Source organism: Lonchura striata, chromosome 4 (genome assembly GCF_050655825.1).
Source record: "Lonchura striata isolate lonStrDom1 chromosome 4, ASM5065582v1, whole genome shotgun sequence".
In the NCBI taxonomy this organism is placed as follows: domain Eukaryota; kingdom Metazoa; phylum Chordata; class Aves; order Passeriformes; family Estrildidae; genus Lonchura; species Lonchura striata.
In genome coordinates, this window is record NC_140706.1 from 23,959,661 (window position 1) to 23,986,290 (window position 26,630).

At 39.5% G+C, this 26,630-nt stretch overlaps 1 protein-coding gene across 2 annotated transcripts in view; it reads right to left on the reverse strand.

Annotated features, from left to right (window-relative positions):
• The window catches only part of BEND4 (BEN domain containing 4), a 31,022-nt gene continuing 4,392 nt past the window's right edge, over positions 1 to 26,630 (reverse strand). The window contains exons 2-5 of one of the 2 annotated variants that reach the window (XM_031504558.3): positions 21,759 to 22,325; positions 10,436 to 10,527; positions 6,904 to 7,144; positions 1 to 3,709 (exon numbers count right to left, since the gene is read on the reverse strand). In XM_031504558.3, the coding sequence (XP_031360418.1) occupies positions 3,492 to 3,709; positions 6,904 to 7,144; positions 10,436 to 10,527; positions 21,759 to 22,325 (1,118 nt within the window). In that variant the 3' untranslated portion in view covers positions 1 to 3,491. The remainder of the gene's footprint in view (positions 3,710 to 6,903; positions 7,145 to 10,435; positions 10,528 to 21,758; positions 22,326 to 26,630) is intronic. The other variant, XM_085577838.1, reaches the window with a different exon arrangement.

Consider the following 26,630-nt stretch of genomic DNA (forward strand, 5'->3'; position numbering starts at 1 on the left):
ACAGGTTAACCAGAGACTAACTTTTATTGTGCATTTTTTATGCAACAGAACAAATGGAACTGGAGGTATGTAGTAATAAAACCAATATTCAAATTAGAATTAACACCTGAAATAGTAAACTGTAGGTAACAAATGTCTTTATAATTAAAAAATATTGACTGTTTAAAAAATTCTCTAAGATTTTATATTCTTTAAAAGAAATGTGTGTTGCCACATAGAAAACAATTCACACATCCTATAGAAATCGTCACAAAAACCTTACTAGTCTATATTACACTATGCACTTTTCTTTTGTACAATATCTGATAAAGGTCTATCCCTAACCTGTACTTACTCTACACAGTACAATCATCATAAGAAAGTATTCATAGAATTAACTACACCATAACAATAAAAATATCAGGATTAATGTTTTTTTTAATCACAGTTTCTCCACAAATATTTGTCATAGAAAATATAGCGAAGGCATGTTGGCACAGATGGGCGTGCAGTGCTGCTACACAAAGTTTGAGAGAAGGCAGATACATAAATGACAGTAAGATTAAAGTGTATGGAAGGATAAGACAAGAATCTGTATCCTCCTGGGACTTCCTGGAGTGACATGATAGATAGCAGTTTCCTTCTGTTGCTGGGAAGGGATGTGCTGGCTTATAAAGCACACTGCCTAAATATGGATATCTCCCTCTGCAAGGGCTTATGTGCTATCTATTATTTCAGGTCCCATATCTAACATATTGCAGATATTTAGATGCTTCAATGTGTATGAATTTACAACACCTAATGAACAAATTAACTGGAATAGGTTGTTGTGCAAGGTTTGGGATTTTTAGAATGAAATGTGTGGGTCAAGTGGCCACGATGGCAATTAAAAATGAAGAACTGACAAAAAACCAAAACATGAACAAAAACATGAGCTGGTGTCTGTTAATGCCTATTGGTGGCCATGATTCATGTCACTGGCCAGTGCACGTAAGCAATTGAGGACAAAATTTTGTTCATAAAGAAAGGTCCAAACCTGCAAAGTAATTTGTACTGCCAAAGCCACTTTCAGGATGAAATGATACTTTTGGTTATTTTGCACAATGAGAGTAGAGGACTGTGAGTGGTTCCAGGATGCTGGCTATGCTTTTTACACTAGAAATAAAGCTAGGCTTACTAGTTATTTCAGCAAATCTTTCCATTATTAAGTGAGAGGTCTGTCCAGTTCAGTAATTCTGTTGTGACTGTTAAAAAGTGTTTATATCTTAAACATCATACAATTAAGCATCTGAAAGGAAACCATCACAATGTTTACAAAAATACAGCATGATACATATCGCTGTGGACAAATTTACAGTATTATGTTGACTCACACATTCTGAAATGTTTTACCAAATAGTTCTGGTATGTGTCACCACATTAAACATAGACCAGCAAGACTTACACCATCTGAGCAATGTAACATCTTCTATTATAGTTCTTTTTAAAAAAGTGTAAGCTCAACACCGAAAAGCTACTATAGGATATCTGTACTGTGACATTTCTATACACTGAATTTCTCCTCTAGACGCCACCACGTGGTGTGACCGCTCCAAGAAAGTTACCTCCTGCCTGTAATGAAGGAATGCTGTACTAAACCCCTTGGTCTAGTGAGGTCCTGTGTGACTAAACTGCTAGTTGACTTTAAGAAAATAAATTAATTATTTTGGGGCCAGTGAGTACCTTTCAACCCCCTTTCAAAAAAATCACCAAAATTAAAGTGAATTGAGAGGTATTGGACATTTGAGGGACTAAAGCACATGGGGACTGAGCAAGGTCCTCTCTATGGCAGTGCATGGGGAGCCTGTGTCCCGAGATGCCCCAAGGGCCAGGAGAGACCTGTCACCACCACAGGCAAAGGGAGGCAGAGGGTCGGAAGGAAGGAGCTCCTGTGTGGGTGAGCTGAACTCGGGGAGACTGCCCCAGCCCTGCAGCCAGGCTGGGACACAAGGAGCACTACACCCTAGAGCCCTTCCTGGTCTCTGAGGAAGGGTCCACTGCCCCCTGCCTTGCCTGGTGCATGGGGAGCAGGTTGGGAAGGGGAGGAGAAGGGGAAAGGGAGCCATTAGTAGCTAGGCTTGAGGCTTGCACAAGGTGGTGAGGAAAGCTGGGGGAGTATGTGAGCGTTCAGGAGAGTCAACGCTGATGAGGTAGCACTAAGGGTGGCCAAAAGTGAACTGAGGAAGTGAGCTTTCTTCCCAAAAACAGCTCCCTGTACCTGCCAGTGGGGAAATGTTGCCTCAGGAAGTGCTGGTTTAGGCTGTGGAAGATACCAACACTGGCCTGAGTGAGCACACAAAGGTAAGGAGATGGAAACACCCTGATGTGGAAAGGAAAGGGCATTGTTTCTTTGGCATTGCATGTTTCTGGCATGGATCAATTTAGAGGGACAGCGGACTCCTAAACATTTAAAATGAAACTGTTTTTGCAGATTGACTTTTGTTTTTAAAGCTAGTATCTGCTTCCAAGGTTGTGAACCATTGTAAATTCTGCTCCAACAGCTCTTTTCTTAAAGCTCTCAGTCTGGATCCCATCTCTACTTACTACAGAACATTAAACCAGGTTCTTCTTGCCCAACCCCTCCCTGAATGCAACATTGACCAAAACCAGCACATTGCCTCACCTCTTTCAAAGAATGGCTATAAAACACAAATTAAAGTGAAAACAAGAAAAGGCAATTTAAAGCCTCTAAAGCTACGTAATACAGCTGCAGAATAGGAACAAAGGAAAATCTGTTTTCTGAAACGGCAATTTGTTTTTAGCAATCTTGTTTTAATGAAAACTGTCATGATCAACTCTAATCCTCTAGAAATCTAGAGAAATATACTATCTATCTGATATACAACACAATTTTTATCTGTTAGAAATGCCTGTTATTGTTCTGGGTCTTTGAAGGATTCTGCTGTTGATGAGTGCTGCTGTTTTACTCGAGAAGCTTAATTTCCTGACAGTCGGCTAAGAAAGTCCCTGGATTTTCTGTCTTGTGTGGTACTTTAAGGTAGCATTTATAATTATGTTCTTTGCTGTTAGCAAATGGGAAACCACTCCTTTTTTTTGTTGTAAGTGTGCAGACTTGTACAAATCTCCTAGTCAGGGAAAGCAAATAGCACCCAGCTGCTCTGAGTCCGGGCCTGTGATTGTTATCAATAGGCTGAAGAGATAGTAGCTGCTGTTTCTTTTGACACTTTTATAGTTTTAAAATGACCTTTCCTCTACAACTGGATGAAATGGACTGCATGCTCCCTTTGAGTGAGCTATGAAGGATTTGGAAATAATAGGCACTGAGAAGTCCCATAAAGCAGGTCTTGAAGTGGATTTCTTTCTGTTAACTGGGATATGGTAGGATGGAGAAGCTGAAATGTATGCAAACATGCTTTGGACTCCTAAATGACAGCAGGGTTAAGTATGTTTAACAAACAGTCTCTCCCAAATTAAGTGGTTGCTACTGTTGTATGCTGTGATTCTCACTGCCATCAATCTCCAGATCCATCTTGCATACCTCTGTTGAAGACATCATCCTGTGACCCTGGGTGCTCAGTCCCTTCGTAGTACGAGCTGCCGTTGTGCAGGAAAGTCCCGACGGCGCGGCCCTGGCGCGCGTGTCCCACCGCGTCGCTGAACACCTTGTTTATCTGCTCTTCAGACGGCATCCACCAGTCCGGGTTGGAGGTACAGTGCATCCTAATGAACTCTGCAGGAAAACATGCCAGGATAAAAAGCAACTTGTCTTTGCAGCATCTGGTATTGCCCAGGTGTCAGAAGCTCATGGGAAATAAGAAAGGAGGTATTGCTGCTCTACTTAAGCAGAAGTAAAGCCTTATGGGGGATGCCATGATAATGCCACTTGGACCTATTTTATTTCTGCATAAGTGTGTTTCTCCACATGCAGTGTACGTTGTTACACCTGAGCTACCTAGGTGACTCATGGGACCTGGATATAAAATCCTTTCTGGTGGAAATACAAAGAACTAATTTAAAGTGAAGGCTGTGATTCAGCACGTGCAATACTTGTGGAAGCTAACACGAGCCAGGACATATTTTATTAGAAACCTGCTGGTATCTATACCCCAAGGTGATTGCTGTTGGCTCTTTCTGACCTCCCTCTGCTGGCTCCTTCAGCACCTGCAACCTGCAGGAGCTCCCAGCCTGCTGGAAAATGTCACTGCCTTTATTTCAGTTTGGTGCTCCTGTCTGTTTGGGATATCTTTCTTTTCAGTTCTGCTATTTTCATCTCCCTGTATTTTACACTTACTTTTTCAGACACTAATTTGGCCTTAGAAATAGTTAAATGAGATCAGAGTGCTGATTTGGGGAGCCTTGCAGTAGTTTTCAATGCAGGAGAAAATGAATTATACTGCATGCATTTTAGCCATTTAAATAGCTGCTGCTGCCACATGCAGCTATTTGTATGTGATTATTACATTTTTTATAATTTATTTTTCAGATTCTTTGACGTGCTATATGCCAGACTTGCAGAAGGCGCCCTGCCTAGTCTGGAGTTGTAACTGCTAGACATAGCTCAAATAGGTGTATTTGGACTTTGAAACATCCAAATATAATTTTAAGTGTAAGGGCATCTTATTAGAGATACTGGATACTCTGTACCTCATATAGAAATGGAGTTGCTTATTTATTCTGTAACATTAGTTATTCCCTCATGCAGCATTGTGTGTCCCAGGATATTTTTAAATTCTATTTTCTACTGTTGACAAGCCAACTGCACAGTAAGTGGTGTAAGGTAACTTCATTACTGTCACCACATCTCCAGACAGGGAATGCTGTGCTTTTACACGAGTTCCTGTGCCTGCAAGGTATCTCATCTGTTGGACAATTAGGATGTGATTTTTGCATAGCTCCTCCAGCAGTGTGTCTGCAAAAGTGATAGCGATCTCTGTTTTAAATTCATTTCCCTGGAAATCCACACAGGCAACAGTAATTCCTACCTAGTTATGTTCACATGTGCCCCCACACTCATCTTTTTCTCAGAGAAATGGTTACCACGTAAAGAAGTAATGCTATAATTTAAGCATGCCAGGATGTTTCAAAACTGGTTCCAGACACCAGTCAGTTGTAGGAGTATATTAAAAATGTTTATATATATTTAAACTCTGAGTGCAGACAGAGAACCAATTTGCACTCTCTGCTATGGTGTAAAGGCATAATTAGCTGGGTTGAGAATTAGTCAGACACTTGTTACCTTGGCTTGTAAATGAATAGGAGCTAGTGGCCAACTCTCAGCACTGGAGAAAGCTGTCATGTTCCCACCTAGACATGAAGGCCCAAAGGGAGAACTGTCTACTCTGCCTTCTTAGCTGGTCATTACATACTGCATGTTTTGGCTTCCTCTACAAGCTTCTGATAATTAAAGAAATTACCATTTCTCTTTTTCTCAATGAATGTTCCCTGTGTTCTGTGAGTCCAGGACCCCAGAAAAGAGACTGGCCACAAGCAAAATTCCGTGTACAGGTGAATTTACTATTAGTCTTGGGAGGCAGGTCAGAGTAAGGGGAAGAAAAGGTTATCAACACTGTGCTTGTGGGTAAATTATTAGGTGATACTTAAAGTAACTTAGTAAATGCTGAAGTACTTGTATCCAGATTTCATTTTCCAGGAGAATTTCTGGGCTCCTGAATCTCACTCTAAACCTCTGCACCATAGTGTACGATGGATTTGCCCTTCAATTTAGCTCTGATAGAGTTCTGGTAGAATCTCATACAGCAGCTTAAGAGATTATTTTGTAATACAAAAACAGCTTGTTTGCCTAATTTGTATGCAAAATCTGAGTTTGTTACCTGGTTACATCAATAATGTACCCTAACCAAAAGTTTTATCCACTTAGCCTTGTTGGATTCTTCTACCCTAAGTGGGAAGAGACCCATATATCTGATGTGTATAACCACTTTGGACTCCAGTTGAATGAGTGAAGATATTTTTATCACTGACTGACCACAATACAGCTATTTACATTGCACTGTTAGTAAAATATTCTTGAGGCTAGTTCAACCAAACTTTCACATATGTGCTCAAAAATATGATAAAGTTAACTATGAATACATTAAAGAAATAATAAGCATATGCATTTACACAATGCAGAAGTCAAAACTAAAAATATATTTTTACTTCGGCTTTAAAACGTCCTGTTTTGTATGCTTTGTTATAAAGCTTGCTACCAGCCTTTTCAAACAAAGTACACAACATTCTTTTCAATCTATACCCTTTCTGTGCAATATCCTCACTCTCTAACATTGTGAAATGCTTGCAAATCTCCCTGCCCTTTTCAGGCTAAATATGGGGGAAAGTTGTTCCCTAACATTTTCATGCAACCAGTATGCCAAAAAAATAAGTTAAATTCTTGACAACACACTTCTGTACACTTTGTAATTAACCTGAAGATATTCTTGACCTAGAAGATGTTTTCAAACCTACTCTGAAACTCAGCTTCTAACTCAAATGATGCCCTGTGTTCTTGTGCATCATATCCTTACTAGACATTAGACTGTAACTATTCCTTTGATTGGTTTTGCTGTGTATTGGTGGTAACAAATGACCTGAGCTTATTATAAAATAGTGTAATCAGGATTGCCTGGTTTTACTTCATTGCTTTTTAAAGTGTATTAGTGTCCTGTGCCCTTGCATTTGGGTCCTCTCTTAAATAAGAGGCCTTGTTTTTTCCCATCTAAAACACCCAAAACACACATACTATACATACACACATATTTGTATGTATGTATGAAAAGAAAGTGAAGGGTTTCTGAACGCTTGTCACCTGCCTGTGAAACCCCTTCTAGTCCTGCAACTGTCAGCCAAAAATGCTTCTACTGAGCCAGAGCCAATGTGGTGAAATGAGATCACATATGGTGGACACTGAGCGAAAAGATGCAGTACCTCTGAGACATGTTACTTTAACTGGATCCAGAGGACGTCTTTCAGGACCTGTCTCTCCTGACTGCACTGACCTTTTCCTTTTTCCAAGGCCGCATGAGTACTTAAGCTCATCGGTTGTGAAAACAAATCTGATGAGATAGCGAAGGAGCCGTCGTCCATCTTTCTTGGAAGAATTTACAGCCTCATCCCACTGTTTACTAGTGATGTAGACAGGGTAGTTGTTCAGCAACTGCTTGCTCCCCTGAAAAATGAAATATTTCTGTTGCTTATTTTACAAGGCAAATAAACGAAGATGTCAGTTGCAATAAAAGATAAATTTTAAACTATCCATGATAATGACAGTGAAACACAATCCAAAGTGAACACGTAATTACTCTTACAGAGAATGAGTATTTCTAAAATTACATTTCCATCTTCTAGAACTCAGATTGGGTGAGGTACAATGAATACATTTTGAGAGGTGTAGCTATTGATAATTTCCACTTTCACAAGCAGGTTAAAAGGAGTTAAGAATCAGCAACTGGGCATATTATTTAAGTTTAATGTTTCTTCTTAGTATGGTAGAATGCATAAAAAGGCTCTTTGAAGACCATGATCAAATAGATCACTTCATCACAGCTAATAGTTTACTTCAGAGGCAACTCTTTTGGTCTATTCTTATAATAAATTTATTACTTCTGTACAACACACCTGAAACTTGACAGCAATTATGTAACTGTGAAAACTGTAAAGAAAATAAGTAAAGCAACTATGAAAACTAAAAGCTTCATTATTATTAATGAATGTTGTATTAACTCAAATTATAGCTTTAAAGAAATACCACTGTGTCAGCTGGAAAAAAATTTTGCTTCTAACCTTTCTTAATTTGTGTGCTTCAATATTCCAACATTAAATGAATGCTGTGGGACTAATTATGGGAATTCCTGTAATCCACACACATTTATAAGCCCTCTTAAGTCAATTGTACTGAAATTGTATTTAATTCTTGTTGCCTGTAAAATGCTATAGTTCAGGATTACCCAATTAATGTAAGATGGTACTGTTAATATACTTGAAATAATTGAAGTACACAATAAAAACCCAAACCACATCCTCCTAGAGACTCATTCACTTTTACAGCTGCACCTCTTTATCAAACCACAAAAATCTGGAAGCCCAATTAGTAAACTCTTTGTGTAGCCCTCAGGTTCAACAGGTTGCAGTGATCTAGAGAAACCCAGGTTTGATGCTCAGTGAGGTGCTCAGCCACATGCCACACTCGTGGCCAGCTGCTGCAGTGTTCTCATTTCCAGGCCTTTGATATCTGAAAACTACTTGCCTTCTTTCACATATTTATTATAGCATCTTGGGAGACAGCTTGAGAGCATCTTTGAAGTTTTTCCTCAGGTATTTGCTTTTAATTTTTTTGCAAGTTTGATAAATATATGGAAGATTGAGATTAGTGAAGACTGTGCTGAGATTATCATTAGATAATCTGTATGATCTAGAGTCACACCACCTCCCAGTGGGGTTAGCATCACTGGGAGCTCAGCCTGTGTGGCTGTCTGCTACTTGTTTGCCTTGCTATAAGCTGCTGGCAAAAGCAGCTACTGACAAACCCAAAATGCTGCAAAGGAAGCCAAGATGTAAGGGAAGAGATGGGCTTTGTCTGTCTGAAGGGCCTCTCACCCCAAACACCTCAACACTTCACTCACTCCCCTGTAGCTATAAATTCAAGTAACACCTAAGAGAACAACCCTTCACCTATAGTATACTCCTGTTAAATTTGGGGCTTTCTCTTTGCACTTCATTATCTCCTCAGGTCACTGCACACAGGTCAGGGTCAATTCCTGCCCTCCATTAATGATACAGGCAGCTGCTTCAGGTTTTGCCCAGTACATGATCCCCTGGGAAGCCAGTAATAAGTCTGAAGACTGCCATGGAAGAACATTACAATCCATCCAGTCCAGCTCCTTGTCCTCTTCCAACACTGTGAAGCAGCTGGGGAAGGAAGAAGAGTAGAGGGGCAGCATGAAAAGCTCTTTGGAGGTAATATACTCTTATGCTGAAGTAGTTGTGACCACTCTGTCCCAGGAGGAGCTGGCATGAGCACTCCCTTGGCTTGTTCCACAACATCAGTACAAAGGACCATGTGATCCTTCCTCATGCTGGTACTTAAAAGTTTTTTTCAGCAGCTAGCTTCACATCTCTTTCAAATAAAGTAAGTTATTTTCCTACCTTTGATTTCTGACACCTATTTTTCCTATTAAAACAACCCTTTAGCAAAGCAATGACCATTCTTACTGTTACCACTACAAAGGATAAGCTGCAGGTAACTGTAAGTACTGCCTTGCTTGCAAGCCCTGCCAGACCTGGTTTATGCAATGCAAGCCCATAATGGCACAGGGTTAGGCTCCAGCCTTGCTCATGTGCACTAAGGACAGGTGCTCATGGGCAGCTTTGCTAAGCAGCAGGCTATCCTAGAAGCTATTCTCTGTTTATATATATAGCATTGATGAAAACAGGGTGCAGAAAGGCCCAACATCTAGATTTTTTGAGAGCTCACATTGCTATTAACTGAGGAGAGGGTAATAAATTTCGCATAACTCCTCAACCTCAATTTTATAATACTTCTTTCTTGTTCACCCTGAAATGTAAGATATTTTTCCTCATTCTTCTCCAAGGCATGATATAGTGTTATGCTACTCTGTTAAACAATTACTGGATTCCTGCTACAGATGCACTTTCATTGCTTCCTCAGAGAGTAAAGCACTTCTGTGCAAAACATTCTTGGTAAATACATGATGTGGTTTGGTGTGTCCAGCAGTCATTAAACTAAAACAAACATAAAAGCTCCCAGAAATGAAATAAGCAGACGCTGAAGGAAGAACCAAAAATACAAATGTATCTCTCCTTGTATTTGTACATGATGAAATTTATGAATAAAAGATTAATAACTGTGTGTTTAATTGAATAAAAAAATTTGGTCACACTGTGACAAGCTATTCCTTGTGAGACATTACAGAACAGCTTCAGTTTTTACAGTATTGAAAATTTTAGTTAAGCAAAAGAGCATTAAAAAAAGGAAAATGAATCCTTGGAATATACTTGACTGATAACAGCTAGTGATAAATATAAATATATATACCAATTTGCACAGGATAGAACTGAATGGAGGAGCAAAGTGATATACACCCTGAACTGCTGCATGCCATGTGCAGCCACTCTCAGTCACACAGCTAAAGCTGTCACCAGATAGCCCTAGCCTAAATTCTACTCACAAATATGGTTTTTCTAAAGAAAGAGGGGAGAAAAACTACCCAAGGCAAGGCAAGCACACCTGGTGCTGATGGAGGGAGTTATGTGCTGCTCAGTAAAGTAACTCTAGATTATACTGATGATGTGTTTCCTCCATTTAGGGGATTACTGCACTTAAGAATGGCAGTTTTTAACCTGTTTTTACTACTAAATGCCTACTGATTTTTTTTTGCCTACGTGTTTGTAATGAATTATCAAGCATAAAGAGATGTAGCTTGTTTTCATTGTACACTACCTCGGTTGGATGGTCTGCTGGCTGTGGTACCATAAGCTGGTTGTGGTGCTGAAGCACAGTCTTCAAATAATCTAAAACCGTCTGGCAGGGCACTGCATGAAACAAATTGCAATTACTGTATGTTAGCTATAAAGCATAAAATAGAACAACAATATTAAATCAAGCAGTGTTCCTTAGTATCTCTTTTCTATGTCTGTGAGATTTATTTCAAATAGAAAATACTTCTCATTTTGATTTGTGAAGATATTTCATTTAATAAATGTACAAGTATTGTATTGCCTATACCGAGGTCTTTGAAATTAATTTTGTTTTTCTACCCGCTAGTTTTCAAAGGTTTTTTTCCTAAGTTTGAAATGTTAATTACTACAAATATAAATTAGGTCAGCAGTAATGATAGTAAGGAAAAGAAAAATCTGTAAATACTGTAAAAATCCCAAATCATACAAAGAAGGAAACATTTATTGGACCTAAATAATGCATTTATTAATATGTAAATATGCTTAAATGTTTTTGAAACTACAGTCTGATTAAATATACTAAAGAGATTCAATGACTGGTAGACGCCAATTTCTACTCCCTCCCTCCTCCCAAATTTATTATAAAACTAGGTGTTAGGCAAATTGCTTTATTTCTCTTTGCCCTCATCCTCCCCCTTTCTATTCCCACCACTCTTATCCATTTCAGTAGTGGTACCAACATCCTATTCCCTTCTGTTGAGGTGATAGGTTAATTAGGGATGATTCAATTATGGGTCTCTCTTAAGCAGATGCTGCCACATCCCTGATTAACTCTGGAGTATTTTTGAAATACAGCTCTTTTCTCCTGAGCCTGAAACACCATAGGAGAATTAAACAGATATTAATCCAACACTACAAGTGACTTGTGCAAGACTAAATAAGCACAGTTTCTAAGGTACTTTATGATTTCCACATTTTGAATGGGTTGTTTTTGTAAAGTATTCAGACTTAATTGGAGCTTCAGCTCAAAACCCAGAAGAAATATTTACATTCCCTTTTTTTTTAATTACTATTTCTTTGCATTTTATTATTTCTTTGCACCTGAAAAAATGTGTTTTGGGCTTTATCTTAAGCTGGCAATCTGAAAGCAAGCACTGAGATATCTGAGAATGTCTAAAGGTAGGATTTATGGGTATTTTCCCCTATTTTCTTGGCATTCACACCACACAGCTTACTATGCCCCTGTCTAGGCAGACAGGGTGCAGAACAAAATTACTCTGTGCAAAACAGACCCTTTAGTATGGGATAAGAGGAGTTACATCCAGCAGTCTGCATATAGAAGTCATGTGAAGTGCCTGATATGATTAATAAATTTATATGTTATTGCACTCCACGTTGACTTCTCTGTAAAGACAACCCATCAGTGCATTTACTCCTGCTTCTGTTTTTTCACACAGTAAGTAATCTCACTGCAGGCCATCCAAGGATGTGTTCACCTATATTCTTCCAAGGGGATGGGGCTTAATTGAGAAGACAACAGGAAATTACTTAACCTGTTGTGTCCTAAGCAGATGAAGTGCAGCTCTACTTGAACTCGATGCTGCTGATAAAATGTCTTCTCATTACCACTAAGAAACATGAAAGTACTAAAAGGTGGCCAAAGCTTATAAAAACTTCTATCCTCATAAAAGCACCAATGTTTTGAGCATTGTAGGCTTTTTTTTTAATCATTGTAGTGGTTGGAGGATGCTGATCACTTCTGACTTTAAAGCCATGACATAGCAGTTTGCTGTTGATACAAATAACCTCAGCCTTCCAAACACCACGTGCTACTTGCAAATCCAGATTTCTTGGGCTGCCATATTAACTGAAACCTAGAAGAAACCACCCAGGGGCAGAACGAGGTGGAGAGTCAAAGCTTTGGTTTTGTTGCTGCGTCCCTCTTAGGGCTCTGCAGATATCCTCTTTGCTGAGAACTGTTTCCTCCAAACCCTTCAGGAAATGTAGCTTTGTAAGAACCTGGATGTCCCAGTTAGGAAGATGAATAATCCTTTAAGTCTACCAGTTTATAATTTTTTTTATCTTTGATGGGCATCTCTACAGGTTTAACAAGATCATAGCCCCATGGGCTGATAACTCTGCATGTTTATGCAGGTATCCACTATCAGGACATCACCAATTTGTTCTTACTGTAAGTAGTGGGAGAGATACCAACATCGAGATAACTCTTGTTATGATTTAGTAAAAAGCCTGTGTAGAGGCAGTAATTTTCCTGCCCATTAGGGAAGAGGTTTCCACAGCCTTTACTTTCTGCAAGTGTCAGCATCTCAGAATGGACACTGGAGATGACCTGCAGAGAGTGAAAGGGCAAGGTCTTTGCAGGAGCTAAAGGGCAAGGAGGAGGAGAGCCTACAGGGAACCTGGTGTGCCAGGGAACGCTGGTCTGGCTAAGATGTTACCCAGGACACATGTAGAAGGTGGCAGGTGTTTGCTGTTACTGATCCAAGTTTAAGACTTCGTTGTTACTCAAGGTATCTGTATGTTGTAACAAGTGCTTATTCAGCACAGCTTGTCACAGCCTTCTCTGCAGAGAATCTTAATTTCTAATTAATAGTGGAACACCTGCACTGTGCCAATGACAAAATCCAGGCTACGATCTCTCGGCCTGAGCTGCCACACAGCACAGCGACTGCCTGGACTAAATCCTCCTTGCCACAGACAGCATCAGCGGGTAAAACACCATAGAAATCTGTCATCTCTCAGTGATGCAGTTTCTACCCACAGGAACATAAACCTTATTTCACGTCTGCATTTTGTTTTCCTTCAAACTGGGGTTCACAAAATTTCTTGGAAAAAATATAGAAAATGCCCGTTACTTGCTACATACTTAGTGGTTAAATAATTTCTCCCTCTTCTCATTCTTAAGCTCAGCACTGATCTTCCAGAGGTGTTAGGGTCCTGCTAAAAGTGGAGTCCCTACACCTACTTAAAAGTCTGTACAGCTGATGGCCACAGGTCTTTTAGCCATGCTGTGTATCAATACCCAGACAGAAAGTCACTGTGACTTCCAAAAGCCTTTCTCAGTGCCCTGAAAGCCCTCAGTGCCTTTCTCAGTGCATTTCCCAGGGGCTGAAACCAAGCAGAGCCATGCTCTCTATACCCCAATACACAGAGATTGGCCAGGTCTGTCACCCCACATCTTCCTCTCTCACAGCTACCTCTGCACCTCTTGCAAGCTGTAGGCAATGACTGCATGCTTTCCCTCATGGATTAAAGTATTAAAAACATGGGCTCTGAACAGTTTCACAAAAAACATCCCTCCAGAAATTCAACTGCATCACTGCAGTTTTCCCGAACACAAATCTATTTGTATTTTTAAATCATGTTTTGTAATTTAATGTTATGTAACACCCTGAATAACTGCAATACTCATCAACCAAACTTTTCATCTCATCAAAACCATAATTTGGCAAGATGCAGCCTGGTACTAATGCCATTATTCTGGTTAGCACTCTATTAATTGAAGCTGGCATCAGCGGTGCAATTAGTTTGTCTCGGCTCAATATCAGGCCAATGAAACCACCATCATCCAAGATATCTCACGTCCTTTAATAAAAAAAATCAGATACTATTTCCATCTTTCAGTCTTCTGAAGCATCAAAAATATTACAAAGAAAATAAAGATGGTAAATAAAGAAAAATGATGGTCAGAATTGTCTTTTTCATGTTGGGTTTAGCTCCTGAAGTGAGTTGTCCAGACCTCATGGTTTTGAAAACAAGACACTTTGGTAGCAGCTGCCTTGTGCCTTTGGTTGCTGTGCACTTAGGGAGGAAAAGCTGTGGTGCCCAAGCAGTACTGCTCTTCAGTGTCCCAGCAGTGAGAGGCAGCTGGGACAGGCAGCTGAGGCTGCAGTCCCACATGAAGCTGCTGATAAACGTATGAGAACACCCAGAGTTGCAATGGAAATGGAAAATATTTCTACCTGCTTACCATCATCTTTATATTGGTGTGACTACATCATGCTACTCTTCACAAGTACTAGAACAGAAATACTCAATGAACAGTTCCATATTATTGATAAAATCTATTTCTGTGTGATAATGGTCCAATACTGTTGTTAGGCTGTCATATTTTTCCTTTATTTTTCCAGGGAAAGGAAGCCTTCTCTAGACAATGCTCCACATTTAATTTTAATCAAGACAATGCTCCACATTTAATTTTAATCATTAATTTGCCCTTGATAAAACTGCTTTTTACACATCACATAAACTTTCCCTCTAATCTATTTGTTAAGTTTCTAACTCTTCCTTTACTTTCCCTCTAAACTGGTTGGTTTTGTAACCAGTTGTACTTTTCCTCCGACATAGTCTTTTGGGTCCTTAAGTGACATGTTTTTAATGTTTCCCAATTATCACCCACTCTATTTTTTTTTATTTTTAAACATTTGCCTCTAATAATTGTTTCCAAATTATTATGAAGAGACAAGAACATCCCTATTACTGGTTTGAGCTGGCTTTTTGCTCATTATAAATGTTACCAAGACACAGTCACTTACACTGGTATCTGTCAAAATGAGAACTCTCATTTATCCACCCAAAAATGCAGCCTCCAGTGTAAAACATTCCAGGGCTGTTTATATTGCCAAAGCACAGCACTGTGAAGAGATGCTTGGGCCTGCTGTAAATACAGCACATCTCCAAGGTAAATAAAGTGCATCTCCAACCTCTCCTGCAGCAGCAGACAGTCCCAGTGAGAAGGGATGGCTCACCCCCAGTTTGGCTGCGTGTGTCTCTGCAGTGGCCTCATCCCCATAAACAGACAGTAAGAAATCTGGTTATTCTGTAATTAATAAGATTTTGATGAATCCCTTAGCACTCAAGACCATTTACCTCTGACTCACCAGAGGGGAGGGGAGTTGGGAAGGGTGAACATCTACATCCACCCTGCTCAGGCCAGCAGCTGTCAGCCAAGACTGGCTCAGCAGTGCACTGTGTCCTCCTTCACTTGACCTTGAGCAAGGCTGCTCTCCGAGTTCATTGCAGGGCATTTCTAAATTGATGCTTGACTGTCAAAAAGATGTAACAAATGATAGGGAACGTGCTGACGAACCACAGGGCTGTGTGAATTTCTTATAACATTAATGGAGATGCCTTTGCTGCCTGAGATTTGGAGAAGTGTGCATGGCTTGGATTATTTTAGCTCATATGGTCATTTATTTCATTAGTCAGCTGAAAGCCAGCAAAAGTTGCATGGATGGTCCACAAAGGTAAGTTGTTTGGGGTGTGATGAGCTGGAAAAACAGCAAGAAGCAAGGAGAGATGGGGAGGAACTGATTTCAGTGCTCAAGCGCCTGCAAATTTGGATATTTGTGAGTGGATGGTAAAATAAAACCAGCACCCATTCGTAGTGAAAGCATATAGCAGAAATCAAACGAATTTACACAATGTGTAGGAGGGTGTTAAAGATTTCCTAAACTGACCTACATGCCAGCTGAAAACAGAGAAAGGAGAAAAATTCAAGCAAATATCCCATTACTTTAAAAATCCCTTTGTTTTCCAGGCAAATAATTTAATTTCTATAAATCTACATCTGAAAAGCCATTGTACTTTTAATTTTCTTTTGCAATAGATTTCTTCCAGAAAAAAGAATGTTCCCCTCCCCTGGGATGTACACCTCTGCATAAACAACAGATTAAAAAAGATAAAAAAAGGCAGCTGTGCACCTCATTTAAGTGATGCTGCCATATGCTCCTGTGGCTTTTATTTTTGTCTGTGCTCTCTCACTTTCCTTCTACTCATTAGAAGGAGCCTCTTCTTGTGGTCCCGTTCAGCAGTGAAGTCTTCCATTTGGAAGGGACATTCTCTGTAAACCCCTGTACTGCACATTTCCACTGCTGGTAACTAACAGGGAAACCAGGAAGTCCCCTGTGAGAAGGCACAGCAGTTTGTGTCACTAAAAACCAAATGTTTACTTGCAAAGGCCAAAAGAAAATTGAGAGCTGGTAGTTCATCCTTGACATCCTTGAACTGCAGCTACCCACAAAACTCCCATCAGCTCCAGTTTCCCAAGTTGGCTGAGAAACCTGATCTCCCCAGTTCTTGTGGTTTTGTATCCAGAAATGCAGTGAACACAGATAAAGCAAGCCCTGGTCTGCTGCAATTACATGTTTCAATAAGTTTTTGTACTCAGGTTGGTTTAGCAAAGTAAGCTGTCACCCCCAGCAGCAAGCAAAGCCGTGCTACAGATTCAAAGGGGTTCTTGTGCCAAACTCTGGGTGCCCGAGGCTCTCTCTTCTCACAGTAACTTCACACTTTGAAGCTTAAGAGCAGAACGAGGCCACAGATCAGACCAAAACATCCAGAACATCAAGGGAAACCAAAGAAGTGGTTAAATGTGAACATCAAGAAAAAGGACCAAAAAAAAAGGACATGAAAAAGTGTTCATCATAACCCTTGATGGCTGCTTTATCTGTACTGTGGCTGTGGTAGGCTCTTTGGAAACATGAGGCTCTGAAAGTATAAAGGAGACAGGATTTGTAGGGAATAGTAGTATCTTTTATTATATCATCCAATAGTCAGGAAGAAGAGTCAAGCCCTGGGCATACAAAACCTCCTCGAAAACTTGTCTTTTTCAATTACGTTGATATTAACTCTACCTGCAAATCCCACTTTGCTTTGGCTACTTCTAGCCACCATGAATGTAGGCCCTATAGGTAACCAGGACTCAACATTTGAGAGGGTTTTCCTTTCTTCTCCATCCCTCTGCTATTTGCTGGAGAATTTTTTGCTGCTGGCCAAAGTAAAAATAATCATTGTATTTGTCACACACTGCTTCATTTCCTTACTAAATTATACCTCTTTACTACTTTCAGACTTATCCAGAACCACGGGGCAAAGCTGGGAGCACCAGGAGATAAACCCTAACTCATGATTATAGACCTTTGCTTTAATCACCTTGAAATTTCTCCCTTTCAGATAAATAAGCATTAGAAAATCATGCTGATAATAATGAAGAACTCTTTAATATCCTCATGGTTAAAATCCATGTCTTGTATGCAGCTCCACAAATATGTCTTTAGATTCACTACTGGGAAAGTATCAGAGCCACAGTAATTTCTATACAGAAGAAAGAAACTAGGAGACACTTTTCTTCTCATGTGGATGGATTACTTTGTTTTGTTCTTAATTATTTCAAAACCTTAAAGAGCCAATGATGAGTTTGCCAAACTCCTTCCAGGAATTACCTAAACTCCAATTATTTTTCGGAAGAAGACATGAAAACACACCAAATGAAAATGCTTCTCTTCTGTTCAGTAAAATTGAAAACTGAAAATGCTTGGTTAATATTTTGCCCTAAAAAAATTGATATTGGGAAAACTGGATAAGTTGAAAGAAGTGGCACTGCTTTAAACCCCAAGTACTGAAATACAATGTTTTTCTTCATTTATTCTACAGAAATATGTATTCTAAGTTTTCATACAAATTTAAGTATTGTTTCAGTCAAATCAAATGGGGTTTTTTTGAGAAAGAAAAGTCTACCCATTCAGCAACTGAAATATATGGGATATTTTATCCATGTAATCGTTTCTCTCCAGTGGCGATCTGCCAAAGAGTGACGCTAGGCTACAGGCAAAAAGATCCTACAGAACTGAAGGGCTCTACAGCAACAGGGCAGAGTCCTGAAAACTGAAAAATCTTATTTTCTGTGTCCAAAAACTACAGGAGGATATGTCTTCTGTAATATTTGTTAAAAAAAGAAGAAAATTGCCTTTACATCTGCAGAGAAAACACTCTTTTTCATGGTAGCCTATTTGTGAGCCTTGCTTTCCAAAGCTTGAGGCAGAGATGTATAGCGGCAACTATTTTTAGATTGCAAACTCTCATGGATTTTAAAAGGGCTTTTGCATATGGAAAGTAAAAAAAAGAAATGCAAAGTATTTCAGGAGAAGGATAAAATGATTCATATTATACAGCAGAAGCGAGGGGTTGGTGCTTTTATATTCTGCTGGCAGAGTTGCTAGTGGGAGCCTCAGTGACTGTGGGGAGGGCATGGTGCACACTGCCATCGCCCCACAGGGTCCCTTGCCAGCCTCATCCAGCAGCTCTGGACTAGCTCTCCCAAGGATGGGAAGAACAACCACTATGCAAAAAAATTCCTGCCCTTTCAGTGGCTTGATGGAGACAGTATGGCAACCTTCACACTCATCTAGCTACTGCCTTGGTTGCCTCTCCACAACGCTCCTTGCCTTCCCTGGCCCAGCCGATGGCCTGCACGAGGTAGATGAACATGCAGGGAAGAAAGTTTGTGCTCCGAGATGAGTTTGATGTGATAGATGGTGGCAGACAACGCTGACACTCTGCAGAGAGCTTTCTGTTTGCCTCCTGAGGCATGCAACATCTTGATGAGCAAAGAAAAAAAGGCACAGGACCACAAGCTCCTGTTTACATGTAGAGCTGGGCATCTCAAGCCACAGAAAAATTTCTGCCAGCTTTTTTGGTAGTAGAAGCTCACAGGAGCAAAATGAACACTAGAGAAAAAAATAATTAGACACTGTCTTTAGTTATTTTTGATTAACTTTGCTCAGTGGTGGCTGTGTGACTGCCTGAGAATCTCTGTTCTACCATGTGGCAAAATCTGAGGGATCTTCTGTGGCTCTCAACACATGGGTCACTTCAGATCTATTTGGATATGTCACCAGAAAGCAGCAGATGTATCTGATGATGATTTTATGTTGGCAGATGAAGTCCTACCTTATTGCACATCTTTTATGTCTGTCTGCTTCCTTTGATACACTGCTAACAAGGAGTTTTGTGATTCCTGGGGGAATATGATTATGTATGTTTATCACTTTTAAATGGGGATGAAGGCTAAGTGTGATGACCCAGGTAAATACTTGCTGCTTAACCCAGCATTAATCCTAGCAAAATATAGGCAATCATGAGATTCAAATGACAAAGAACTAAAGAATATGAATATAATTAATGCCAGCCAAAATGGTCATATGCAAAATAGATCTTGCCAGACTAACCTGATTGTCATTCTTTGATAAGCACATAGATTTGGCTGAAAAAGCTGGTCTGAACAGTATAAAATGCCTAGACTCCTGAAGGGCATGTTACTTACTACCATGAGTTAGTTGATTGCAACAGTAGCAACACTCAACACCAGCAGACCAAACCCTATTTATTAGGAACCTGCTATTGACATCTTGAATATTTGTCATTGCAGGAATCATCATTAACAGACATGTTTCTAGAAAGGCCCAACAAGGACTGATGACATCTTCAAAACTATTCAACATTCCCAACCAGTACCACAAAGTTGATTTAAAAACAATTTGAAAAATTCTGGATGATACGGAAATTGACAAATCAGCAAACAGTGGGCAAGTGGGACAGTCAGAGCAATCTGGAACACTCAGTACATGAACACAGACAAATACAAAGTGTGTACTTTTAGGAAGAAATGTGCACAGAATGAGAAGCTCAGCTGCATAACCCACCAGGGAAACCATGGGTGCAAGTGAAGAGTCTATTTACCTTTGATCAGGCCCATAGGAACATATTGCATGCATTTCCAGTGCCCAGATTTTAAAGAAATTAGCAGAAGGGGAGGAAAAAAATGGCAAAGAAGGATTCAAGTAATTTGAGGAGTTTCAAACAGTACTGTTTGCTTTGTTTATTTAAAATGGAAATTAAGTCAGCTTTCAGTCTGTAAGTACCTTCAATCAGAAGAAGTACCAAGACCTATAGAGCACTTCATTTAGTGCAGCAAAGCATAAAAGTCAATGGTTAAAAGCTGATTTCAGGTAGTCAAGCAGGGAACAAGGCACATATTTTCACCAGTGTAATTAAGCACTGGAACCAAGTGTCAGGTAAGAGATATAGACACTTCTTACCAGAAACTGGAGGCCTTCTGAGATACTATTTGAATCAAATACAAGTTATGCATTAGTGAAAGTCAAAAAATTACTGTGTTCAGTACAGGGGACTCAATGAAAGCTGTCAGTCAGATTACAAACCCTACAGGATCATCTCTAGTCTTATATACCTGAAGGTAGGACTCCACAGGAGCTGAAGTCCACACAATTCCCTTTGTCATGCAATACCAGATGATGTACTAACCACTGCTGCAACCAGTATATGAGTTATGGTAATTCTAAATTTTTGGGAGAAGTGAGGGAGTTACTCTAAATTTTGCGTTTTCTTTGCACTGAACAATGCTGCTTATGGGATTTGCCAGTATCCCTACAGACCAATGCACAAAAGAAAAACATGATGTGATATAAATAATGCATAGTACATCACTGATACCTGGGGAGAAGAATTATGAAGACTACTGCTTGCATTTTGCTCAGATTTTGCAACTGCTTCTACATGTTGGGGCAGTAGTTGGTTACTGCCTTCTTCCTTTCTGCATAGTTAGCATCTTTGCAGCTCATGCTGTACTAGACATGCTTTTCTGACATTCAGAGATCAGTTCAATTAACTTTTCATGGACTACTCTAAGCACTCAAATTCAGGTAAAAAAGATGCAGTTGCCTAGTGTCAAAAACATGTTGTATGCTTCTTTCTTTGCTAAATTCCAATTTGCTTTTAGTATTATTATTTGAGGTGTATTTTTGCCTGTGCTGAAAGTTTAGAAAATACAGGTCCAGGATACCTAGTCCTTATCCCATACCACTCTTCAAGTATCTTGGCTCACCTGAACAGTGAGAGGTCCTAGGTTTAAAGAGCAAGAGAAGCTTTTCACAGAAGGGGTTTCTATTTGATTTCTTTCTCTCTCCCAGTGGCTTCTAGGTATTGCTGAACTGGAATGCTGTTGTTAGGTTTTTGTTGTTGTTCTTGTTGGGTTTTTTCAGATTTATTTGAAGATGAATGGGAGGAGATTTAGTAATGCTTCTCACTGAGCTAGCAGCAATTTAAGAGAAACTGTTCAAAGTAAAAATGAAAATTATTTCAGGTAAAATTATGGATGTAACTTTGAACAGCAACCAAAAAAAAGGAGCCCCAAAAGGAAATTAGGTTTGTAAGTTGCAATGTCAATTAAAGAACAAGACAGTTAAAGAGTTATGAAAGTTATGAATGTTTGAAATTACTAGGACAAACCACCACTGATATTTGGAATTTGGGATTACAAGTGTATCCCCACCTGAACACACCTTACTAGTGTAGGACTCAATATTCACAGAGATAAGTATCAGCAGGTAATTTTTCACTGGGCACAGCTATAGGAATTTTGGCTGGAGACAAATTCCAGTGTTTGATTATTATGATTGCAACTTTTAAAAATTACTAAAACTTGAAATAAACTATTACATTATTTTTATCTCTGAATTTATCACATTGCATGGCAGATTATTTACCTGGAATGCTCTCCAACTTTCTACGAAGCTCTTCATTTTCTTGTTGCAATGAAATTACCTCCTGCTCTAGCTCTTGACACCGAGGGCAGTAACCTTCTTCCTCTTCCTCCTCTTCCTCCTCTGGAAGTGTAGAAGATGATGGATGACCATGAGATTCCGATGTTGCTGGAGATGTCCATCCACCTAAAGTGTGTACTGGAGAGGCTGAAAGTGGATCCACATCTGCCAAATGGCTAAAATCATTTATTGATGAGGTGTTCTGAGAAGGGAAGCTCCCAGAAAGTAAATAGTTCTGAAGGGAATCAGTAAAAACTCTCAGAAAGGCTGAGGTTTGTTGTTTCTTTTGCATATACTGCATCTCTATGTCTAAAATGTCTGATGTCTGACTATGGACCATTTTCCCAAGCTGACATTGCTCTTGTCTTTCACTATAATTTGGGTTTTCCTGCTTTATGCAAGAAATCATGGACTGAGAGTGATTGTTGTCCAGTAGTTTTCCACCACAATTTAAGAGACTTAGAACCCGGCTGCATTGTTGAGCAAAGGCATCCAGAATCATTCGACTCTCTGCAACAGAAGAAAAGATGAATCACAGAAACCTAATGCAAGAGGTTATGCCAGGCAGTAGCAGCTAAATGAATGTACACAACTGTTTACAGTAGCATGCATTTTATTCTTGAACATATTAAAATTATGGCTTCTGCTTTAGTTCTTCTGCAACACTGTGATTTAAAACAATCTTGACTCTGTTTCTATTTTGAGAGTGCCCTTGTGCCCTTGCTGTTAATCAGAAATGCATTGTGATGATAGACACTGCTTACTGACATCTTCTTTCAGAGGGATTAAGTCATGAAAATGGGGAAGAAAATTCAAATTGCATCCAATTTGCTACAAGTTCAAGTAAGTACTGACCTGAAAGCCTATTTCAAGCTGCTGAAGGGCATTATCTGTATATATTTGTAGGACTTTGCACTATACCTTTGTCCTATGCCCAGTTCCTTTCCAACAAGGCTTCCAAGCTTTGTTATTTCTCCTTTTTGTCTTTGATGCACTTGTTTGATATTGGGCACAGGACACTCCACACAACTGACCTTCAGTTCTATGGACTTTGCTTCTGTTCCTTTTCCTCTAGGTTCCATATATGTCCAGGAACTACTCAGAGTGATAAGCACAAACACCTCTTCTAAAGTCAAGCAAAGACATCCTAGACATCCTACAGGTTTGCAGGCAGGCCAGTATAGCACAGTGGAGAGTGGAGTTCTTCAAGATGCTCTGCATACAATCAGGAAACTCTACATGGGATTGTGCAGCAGTTTCTGGAGACAGCAGCTCAGCTCTGGAAGTAGGATAGGGATGCCGTGCTGCACCTACTCAGTTTTGCCTCTCATGACAGGAGGTGTCATGTCTCAGGGAGCAATAGCAGCTACAAGCTAAACCTACAGAGTAGGATGGTTCATTTCTGCAATGTCTACATGTGTAGCTGAAGCTGCTATAATACTTCCTGGACCCTGACAGAAAATGACCAAGGTATTTATGATATTACCTGTTAGGCTCCCCAGTAAAAACAGCACCTTTTAAAGTTTTTTTTCACCTTATTCAAAGCTAAGTTCCTCTAGGTATCTAAACAGATGTAACTAACATTTTGCAAAAGAAAAAAAGACTGGTAGGTTAAAGCACTGCCAATTTTGGAGAGCACTTCTCAGGCAGGCTTGACTTTTAGAAAGTGACAAATGCATTTACTTTTGAAAAGGCAACCTGCTACAGATACATGAGACTAAGCACCCCAGACCTTCATTTACCGTAACTTCATCAGTAGCCTCATCACACTCATAATACATAAAGAACAGAAACATTCTGAATTCAGGCCTTTAAGGGGTGGCACTTTTCACAGCACTTCTTCAAGATCCACCACTGTCTAGTAGAAAATCTACTTTACACTGAGGTCAGTACAGCTGACCTGAAGATTATTTGAAACAACACTAATTTGCATTTGTACCATCCTCTGGATCTCTGCGAAGAGGGCAGGGCTAAAGCAGCATACAAATATTTCAGCCTTGAATGCAGCCAGAGGAGACCTCCCCAGCACAAAACCCTGATGTGATCTGCTGAGGACTTAACTGAAAAAACAGGAACCTGAGGTGGGCAGAGCAAACCCAAGCCCAGTGCTGGGTCATGAGGCTGCCTGGGGCCATGCAGGGATTGTCCAGAGGCTCCATGGGAAGAACTGGAGTGGTCCTAAGACCACTGCAAGCATTCTTGCCATCAGCCTCCTGTGTTTATGAGCCATATCACACCCCTGGAGACAGGTTCAGACTAACGAGGGCAGATTTCTACAACACATCTTCGATCCAAAGCATTATGCAGTACCCTCTGTCCACACTATGAACTCCAAAGGGCAGAAATGCACTGGTACCCAAGTGGGAGCCGATGAGGTGACAAGTCCATTACCCACTGCCTCGACTTCTCTTTTTCTACACCAACATAAGGCCAGCTGTCTTTAACCCTTAAAATTAATGCAACTGCAAAACAAGACAGGAGATGTAATATGAAATAAAAGAACAGAATCCTGGTGGCATGACAGCTGTCCAGCTGAGACCTGATAAACCAAAAGGAAACTAGGAAATTCAAGCATCACTAACAACCCCAAAATGTGTTTTCTTTGTTTCACTTCTTTTCACATTTCCCCATTAAAATTATTACAGGATGATATTGACTGTAACTTTGCAATCCTACTACAGAGTGTTTTTTCATTCATTTTAATCCTATAATCTGATTCCAGACCTGAAGTCATCTATACTGTTTGTATTTTAATCATTATTGTCTCTGTTCACAAAACGATTACATATTTTTTGCATATCCTTGTTGCATGGGGACAAGATATGAATGAAACAACTGAAAAGGGATTAGACTCTTATAAGAGATGTTACTCCAATATTTATTCTAAAACCAGCAAAAAGTAGCCTGACATTCAAAATACTAGTTTTGAAGAATAGCAAAATACATATTAACATCAGTAAAGATTAAATTAATTATTAGTTTCATTTTAAAATTTTATGCATTAGGTATAGTCACTGTGATAATGGTTTAAAATGTAACTGAAATTTTATACAGAAATTACATTATTGATTTAATCTTCAGTATCAGATCTATTACAAGGGCACAATAACAGCAATTACTGTTTTTTTTCTTAACATCACCCCATACTCAAAGACATAAAAATGAGCCATGACAAAGCAGGGCTCATTTGAAAGGCTAACCCAGAGATGCACAAATGCTTTTTTTCTGGGTACTGCTGGACAGCAATAGTGAGAGATGCTCTCAGCACATATTCTGGAAATATCTGTCTCTGTGCTGAAGTAGGTTCTGCTTTGAAGAGACTTTGACACCAGTAGTGGTGCACACACCCACAGTCTGAACAACCCTAAATGAGAATGATAACTGCAGTTATTTCTTATGATGGATAAAAGAAAATGTTGCCCATTTAGCATATATTGTAGAAATTGGGATTTCAGCTTTTACAGACCGTCTATAATTAGAAGTGCAAGCACTGTGCAACATCTAATTACTTAAGAAATGACAAAAAGTTGGTTTTATGTGATTACTACTGAATAAACACCAATCTATGATTCTTAATTGATTTAATATTATGTATGTATTTTCTATGAAAGTAGGATTCTAGTGAAATCCCTGCACTGGACTAAAACAATGTAAGCAGTATATTAAAGTCTTATTGTGATATTCCTTTTCGTTATTACCTTGCTCACCAACCATGTAATTCTAATGTCTCAGACCCCAGAGTCTTTAGTCTTACAGAACTTCTATTGACTTTAACTACACATTTGCCTGGAGGTGGACTTGCTGGATAAGACCCATAAAGTGCTAAGAGAACAGGATTAAATTGCTAAAAGCATAAGTATTCCTAACTGGATTGTTTGAGACTGCAAGCAACCAGAAGATACTAGCACATGGCAAACCAGGTACAAACTTCAGATACAGCATGCATCTTCACATCTTTTTCTCACTGACACTGGGACTCAGGGAGGTTCTTAGCTATTTAACTGCTAGACTGAAAACAGGATTTAGTCAGAGCAAATGTCTGAAACTCAGTCTGATAACTTGCACTAACTAAGGAATCAGGAAGGATGCCTGGAAAAATTTGGCAGGTATAACTTCAGCTTTTCCCACACCTAAGGATCTTTTCAAAATTTCAAAATTTATCAGACAGCTTTATTAATAAGCATTGTGTTTGGTCTCAGTGGCTCTGGATTCGGGTTGTGGATTTTCCAAATTTTCCTTTGTATTCTTGGACAGCTGGTTTAAAAAGTCATCTTTATAAGTATTTCATGGGTCTGAATGCCATACATTCTCTCCTGCAGGAAATGTATTCATTGGTATTTAATTTTCAGAGGGATTGTGACTCTCAGGTTCCTTAGCGATTTCAATCACCTCACTCTTCACCTTGCAGTGACTCAGCCCTCTCACCTGATTATTTGTATTTTTTGATCTGTTTATTACAATATTTTTATTAATTGAGATCCTGGGACAGTACCTCTCAAACTGGCCTTTATCCAAGCATAGAGACTTGGTCATTATATTTTTAGATATGACCATCTGTGCTTAGGTCACAAAATTGAGAGCATTTGACACCTTCTATGACTATGCAATATTTTCTTGGGCATTTTGCATGAAGATCATCTAGACAATCCAGTGGATTAAGACTACAAGTGTCTGGCCATTTCAGTACTTATCTGACAGACCTGCTTCCAGATGAGGGCTCACAACTTGTAAGGTAAGGTCAAAACACTGATGTTCATCTTTGCTGTTCATGGAACAAACTGTTCAAAAAACAAATTGTTTTTCTGTCTGGGCATA